Source organism: Magallana gigas, chromosome 9 (assembly GCF_963853765.1).
Source record: "Magallana gigas chromosome 9, xbMagGiga1.1, whole genome shotgun sequence".
Taxonomy (NCBI): Eukaryota; Metazoa; Mollusca; class Bivalvia; order Ostreida; family Ostreidae; genus Magallana; species Magallana gigas.
Genome location: NC_088861.1, coordinates 41,911,586 through 41,919,159, shown reverse-complemented (window position 1 = coordinate 41,919,159; position 7,574 = coordinate 41,911,586). Strand labels below are relative to the sequence as shown.

At 36.3% G+C, this 7,574-nt stretch overlaps 1 protein-coding gene across 1 annotated transcript; it reads right to left on the bottom strand.

The window, feature by feature from the left end:
* Positions 1-3,569: 3,569 nt before the first annotated feature.
* Positions 3,570-7,023, bottom strand: LOC105343608 (zinc finger protein 845). Its single transcript, XM_011451029.4, has 2 exons — positions 6,957-7,023; positions 3,570-6,645 (listed from the first exon to the last, which is right to left on the bottom strand). Exon 2 carries the CDS (start codon positions 6,630-6,632, stop codon positions 4,473-4,475), a length of 2,160 nt encoding a protein of 719 aa, XP_011449331.3. The 5' UTR covers positions 6,633-6,645; positions 6,957-7,023; the 3' UTR covers positions 3,570-4,472.
* Between the last annotated feature and the right edge of the window lie 551 nt (positions 7,024-7,574).

Below are 7,574 nucleotides of genomic sequence, written 5' to 3'. Positions count from 1 at the left end.
AAATAAAGTTACAGAATATTTAAAAAAATGAATGAAACTTATTGGATATCTGCATATATAGACATTATGTCAAAGCGTAACTAAGTTGTTCTCAAGTTGCAACATACTTTATGCTCAGTATATTTTTATTTATAATTATTATTATTTGGTTTTGTTTTTTAATTTATAAATTATTTTAAATTAGAATTTTGTCCGATATCAGAAAGGCGTTGTTTCTTAAGTTGTTTGCTATGATGTGAACACACCCTTTTTTGTAGGGAATCAAAGTTTAACTGTTAAGAACAAAACAATGATGTATGGTGCAGTTTTAAACTTTTATTAAAAGCCAAAATGATATTGTTACATTTGAATGTAACGAAATACATGTGAAAATATTCTTATAAAACCTTACAGCTGTGTTAGATTTTGAAAGAACACATAATATGCAAATGATAAACAATTGCAAATAAGATTTGTTCAGCGGCATTAACGTCTTCTGTGTATAAGCAACAGATGCGTAGAGTCTCCTGTATCGTATGGGTAAATATTCAGGTGGTCGTTCCTTACAATTTTCTGCGGTTGTAATGACACAATCATCCAATGCGTATCGATGTATGGATATAAATAAGTACATGTGAACCACTCGATGACAGTGCTTTGCATTCAGTGACATTACTTATGTTTTAACCCCTGAACTATTTTTAAAACCAGCATGCTAGGGTACACACGTATAAATACTATGCAGCCCTGTGAGAGAGTTGTCGACATTGGTTAGTAATTCTGGACACTTCCGGGATGTTAGGTTACCCCAAAATATCTTCATAGTCAAATCAGTGGCATTTTGGTTGGGGTTATGGTAGTTACAGTCTTCGTTTTCTATGTATATGATCAGCTATAGTGGATCGGAGAGAATTAATAATATTGACATACACATGAACAGAAAAATATTATAAAACATTCGGTTTTGACACTCTAAGTGTTGTACTTGTAATTTTTTGGTTAGGCCAGGCAGCTCAATATTACAGTGTCGATCCATTGACCCCCCCCCCCCCCCCCCCCCGATTTGAAATCCAGAGGGACGGTATATTTGGTTGCCTTTTAATCAAAAAGTACAATAAGAACTTGACGATTCTTTTTATAAATTAACAAGAGATCTAGACCAATAGGCCTTAACGGTCACCTGAGTACCTAAGTCTATTCAAAAAATTGTGGAGGAGTCTCATAAATGCATTTCATAGAGTTTCCCCCCTGCCTGAATTCTTTTGAAAGGACTCTTAAATCTTAATCCTATATTTTAGCAGAAGACATATCACTCGTATCAGAGTGTAGGGCCTACTACTGTATAGGTATAAAGCTTCCATACAAAGTGTTTTTTCCCAGTTAGTGAACTTTCAAAAGAGGTTTTATGTTTATATGTTTTCATAAACTAAAACAAGGTGGCTAGTATACTACTTATTACTTTACTATTAACAAGTCTACTTGTTTATTTTAAAAATTCAAAAACTATTTTTGTTTCAAATGATAAGAATACTTGTATAACTATTTTGATCATATAACTTCATTTTGAAGAAGCAAGGGAAGATAACTTTGTTAGCTGTTATAATCCTCTTCCATGAACTCCTTTCAAATGCTTTCACAATATCATATCAATAACTATGATGAACAGCTTCATTATTTTTCTTTTCTAAACATGTGAATTAAATCATTTCTTTCATTGAATTACCTGAGCAGAATAAATAAGACGATTACATACTAGTAACCCCTTCCCCTGCCTTACACACATGTGACATGAACTATTATTAAAGATGACAGAATATTTTTTTTCTAAATATCCAGTTAGTTTTTATTCCGTGTTCTTTGTCTTTTTTTAAACATTATGTGCATTAACACTATATGGCCATATTTCCCCCAGCCCTACAACCTGAACTCCTGACCAAGGGGCCATGAATTTCACAATTTAGGTAGAGGAGTTTGTGGACATCATAACCATGCCTTCAGTTTTTCTCCACATGTGTGGGAGTAGTGAAGAAGATTTTCTAAGATTTAATACATTTTCACTATATGGCCAAAGAGGCCTCACCTTATAGCCTGAACCCCTGCCCACGGGCCATGAATTTCACAATTTTGGTACAGGGCTTCATGGACATCATAACCATGCAACCAGTTTTTTCATCACATGAGAAGATTTTTGTAAATTTGGCTTTTTTGGCAAATTTTGCCCCGCCGGTGCCCCTGGTAGAGGTAGAGCCATTAATTTCACAATTTAGATTCCTCTTACCAAGAGATGCTTCACATAAAAAATGGTAACAATTGGCGCCTTGTAGTTTCCAAGAAGTTAAAAATGTAAAATTGTAAAACTGAACGACTGAGGTGACCTAAAAATTAAATAAGATTATAAACTCATAATACTTATCATTTGACCTATAGATATAGCCATGACTTTCAGAATTGATTACATATTATCCAATGCCGCTGTCTTTGGGGGGGGGGGGGGGCGGCAGATTTCTCACAGAGGCCTTTTAATTTAGAGTTGTGGGGTTTGTTACTTGCCATTTAACACTAACTTTATATATTGATTGACAAGGAGAAATTTTAAAACGATAGGCAAGTAGCATCATTTTTGATAGGGGCAGACCGTACATCCCAAAATCTTGACAATCAATAAAAACAAGCAAAACCACAAACAAACTAAAAAACACGTGGCCAATCTGCAAAATCCTAATCGAGGGATGGGAGGTTGTTAGTGGGAGTTTATTTTCACTATTTCTAGTCAAGGGAGAAGGGGTTAGTTTGTTCAAACTCTTTTTTTGTTAAAAGTAGGGAGTCATGTCCCCGCCCCCTTTCTGATGTTGTCCTTGGCTGACCAATTAGAAAGAGCATTCTGATTTCATCACAGGACGTCCAGATGTTTGGTAGATTATAGAGAAATTGCTCTCTCTCTCCTCTTTCTGATGCATTGACCTTGACTGACCAATTACAGAGAGTATTCTGATTTTATCAAATACGTCCAGATGTTTGGTAGCTTAAAGAGGAATGGGTTTTTTTCTCTACCGTTTGGATTGACAATTAAAAACGTATTCGTTAGTCTGGCAAATAAAGTTGGATGATTAATGGAGGAACCTTGGCATGTTGACCTTCAACATGGCGGCCAAGGGTAAATATCTCTTGCTTAAATTACATCTAACGGGAAAAAGTAGGATTCTTTTCATTGCCTTCCATTGCTTTAAACTTCGCCATGCATAACCACATTTTGTCATACCAATTGGAGAGAACCAAGACAATAATTCTGGCAATCAAAACCAGAATTTTGTCAGTTTTAAATTGATACACCCTTTTTCAATTCATTTTAATATACTATCCAGTCGTAAGCTTTATTTCAATTCCCAAGATATCATTTACCTATTTCAAAAGAATCTTTTATACCAGTTGTTTTTTGTTTGGCAAAATGTATTATTAAAACCATTGCTGTGCTTTCTTTTGAAACGTTTTTTTCCCCTAACTATTCTGTAATACGTCTTTCATGAGCTTGTTGCTTGACTGAAATGTACATATCCAAATGAATACTAGTATACCACATTGCTAGACATTGAGATATTTTAGTGCATTTATTGAACATTTTCATATTAAACAATTCTTTACTACATATGGTTTATAGCTAAAAACCATATTTCAGATTTTAAGGTAGACCTACTGTGTAATTATTTGTTGAGCATGGACCAGCCTCCTTAATGTAAAAAAATCATAGAACAGAAGAAAAACATTTTTTTTTTAAAAAACCCTAAACTTCACTGTTGTGCAATATATAAGGAATAAGGAATCATTCTTTGAGTATTATGAGGTGATAATTTCGGTCGGGGTGTGATCAAATCCAATAAAGCCCGAAGGGCTTTATGATAGATTTGATCACACCCCGACCGAAATTATCATCTCATAATATTCAAAGAATGATTCCTTATTACTTATATTTATATAATTTGAAGCCATCGTACGATTATATATTTAAATATTAATAAGCAAACTCTGCTGGCGCCTCGATTTGGCGTCATTTGTATTATGGGTTATATAGTACAAAATCGATACGTAGTGTTATCACAGGCAAAGACACTGGAAAATGTAAATATACATGTATATTCCCTACCGTCCCTGGCAGGGGTAAATGTCATGAATAAGCTAGGGTGCCAAAGTATCATAAATTAAAAATTTTGGAATAAAGGACTGTGGTACACTCTCAAAGTCAGACTGCATGCATGAGCATTAAAAGAGATCATGCCCAGTAATATGATAACAATCAAAAAATCGAAATGTACTGGTATGTATCAATATTGTTTAGTTAGTTTTTACTGAGATGGTACAGTGTGAAATATTACTGACAATAAACGTTTGCTAAATAATTCATGTATTATAATACATTCTCACTTCTTAATGCCAGCAGTTCGCCACAATACATTTGTCAAATTGAATTTGAAGATTTTTTCCAAACAAATTAAGTACAATCAAGAATGCTTTTTTCTGACATGTTTCCGTAGCCCGTCACCCGACACAAACTTCCTGTCACAAAGCTTACATTCAACCCTCTCTGTACGGTGAATGCGCATGTGTTGAAACATGTCGTATTTTCGGTTAAATCCTCTCTTGCACACGGGGCAGGAGAATGGACGTTCATCTGAATGTAGAACCAGATGGCGCTTCAGGTTCTGTACAGTTCTGAATCCCCTCTGACACTCCCAGCAAATGTGAGGATGGGTCGCAGCATGCTCTGGTAGGTGTTTTTCCAGTTGTTCCACGGAACCAAATCCGGCAAGACACAGCTCGCATCTGTATGGAGCTTTTGCAGGATGTATATTTTCAACATGTCTGTCCAAGTCATGTTTGCGGTAAAACTCTCTCGGACAAAAGTTGCACTTGAGCTTAGTTTTTTTCTCCTCAGTGTGCCGTTCCTGGTGCCTCTCCATGTCTCGCTTGTGTTTAAATGTCTTTCCACAATTCTCACAGGAATGAGTGACCGGGCTCTCATGAGAAGCAAAGTGGCGCTCCAGCTTGCTTTTGGTCCTGAACTCTTTTTGACAAACCGAACAAGAAAGAATGAGAGGTTTGTTATGTTTTTCTAATGAATGCTTCTTTAATTTGGATATCTTTGAAAATGTCTGATGACATTCCCCACAAAAGATGAATTCTGTGCAAGTGGAACTATGCTGCTGAGCTTTCATAAAGACTGATTTCACACAATTCCGCCCAGATTCTAAAGGGCTTTTGGAACATGTTTTCTGAATGTTAGGGTCCTTTGATCTGGACAGAATTTTTTTGGCTTTTATTGTAGGATCTTTAGGGGAGTTTTCTATTATGTTGACTTCCTCCAGATTCTCTTCACATAAGTGAAGCTGGAGTGATGAGAACTTGGGGAATACTTTCAGGCAAAGTTTACACTTGAAACCATCACTGAATCTTCTTTCTCTTTCATTTATATTTGCACTGGAATTCTCACTGTTTGAAGGTTGACTGATTTCTTGACCTGCATGCTCTTTTTCCTTTAAATCTGTATGTAAATCATCATCTTCTTCATCATGGGCCTGCTCATGAGGCTTAGAACCAGTTTGTAACTCCTCGTCTGATCCCTCAATTATGGCACAATTTCTGGTATTACTATTCATCAGTGGTTCCTTATCAGTGTCATCTATCAGAGCACCTTTATATAAATTTGAAGTTTCTGGTGAATTTTCATTTTCACTTTCAGCCCTGAAATGCTGATCTTTCAGTAGAGTCATTGATTCTGAACACTCATGAACATCATTGTGCAAAGAATTTGTTCCTTCCAAATTGTTCAGGTCCAGTGGCATGTTTGAATCCTCAGCCTTACTATCAGAATTCTCAGGATAAGGCTTTGACTGGTAAGAGTGGGCCTCTAGGGCAGCAGTTCTCTCAAACTTTCTCCTGAAATTGATTTCATTTGGATCACCAATTGCGTCATCCTGCAAATCGCCCTCATCCTCCTCCGAAGATATTGGAACATCACATGTATGAAGCTGTTGAGCAGAAAATGTTGTAAATGATTGACTACAGGTTTTACAAACATGTGAACCTTCATCAGGGGATTTTTCCTCACTTTTATTGGGTTTTTTCTTTTTCGATTTTCTAGGCAGAGCTTTCCTTGAGCTTAATTTGTTGCTTTTCCTGTACTTTCTCATGACATTGTGTCGACGCTTGTGAATGGTTAAATCACTGAACCATGCAAATTTAGAAGGGCAAAGGTCACACTGGTATTGCCTCTCCCCAGAGTGCATTCTAAGAGTGTGTCTATGCATATCATGCTCTCGTCCAAATCGACGTTTGCATACTTCGCAGGCAAAAGGGAGGGGGTCAAAATGAGCCCTTATGTGTCTTTTCCAAGTGTTTTGAGATTTGAATCCCTTATCACAAATTTCACACTTCAATTTGGTTTCCTCCTTTTTGTGTTCATTTTCATGAGTTCTCAGATTGTCTTCGGAATCAAAAACAAACTTGCACTGTTCACATCTAAAGGGTTTGTCCTCTGTCACTGTGTGGGCAATATCTGCATGGCGCTCCAGGTCATGTTTGCGACTGTAGGATCTATTGCATTGTAAGCACGTCCACCGCTTGTTCTTGTTGGGCCGAAACATTTTACTGACTGGTGGCATTTTGGTGTTCTTTCTACAAATTCAATTATAAATAAATAAATAAATCATTATGATCATCTTTTTTTCCAATAAAAAGTTCACCAATGTAACAATGATTCAATGCTGTTGAGTATTTTACTTTCACTGCAAGTTGAATAGAGGAAATTAGAGATATGTTGTAAACATCAATCGCACTTGATTTCATTGTTTACATTATCATCTGAATTAATACTACATATTTACAGAATTCTAGTTTACCGAATAATGATAATCTATGCAGAATGGTAAAATTAACGCATATGAAGCAGAATATCTTTAAAATATAAAACAGTTTTCTGTTCTTACTCTTCTTTAGGCCGTCTTGAAAAAACGACCGATGATTTCCGAATGTTGACTATGTTTATGACTGACGGTGACGAGGTAATTTGTTTGCCTGTATTTTGGCACCGTGGATGGATTCATATTTTCTTCATATTTCATCTGGACTTTCAAAGATTATTTTGTAGCTTATGAAGTAAAGAACCCCTATTCTTTATCATTATGAATAATACACAGACTGGTGTTTTTCCTGATATTGTGTTGCAGTTGTACGGTTCACGTTGCACCTATCGAGTATTGGACAGTTTTCGTTGACCCAACATCAGCATGATCAGGTGCCGACACTGCCCTAACATTGGGGAAATGTTGGTCTTGTATCTAACGCACATCGACCTGAAAACTTGTGAGACCAACGTTGGGCCAGTTGATTGAAATGACCACGTTGGACACCCCCCCTCTCTCTCTCTCTCTCTCTCTCTCTCTCTCTCTCTCTCTCTGCAGCAAGTCTGTATATCTGATCTAAAAAAAAAATACAGATGGACGACCTGGAATTTACATGTACAGTTCCTTGTGTGTTATAAACTTGCAATTTACGGTTTCCACAAATTCTGTGAAAATAATGAGTACCTGAAAAATTCTTTATAG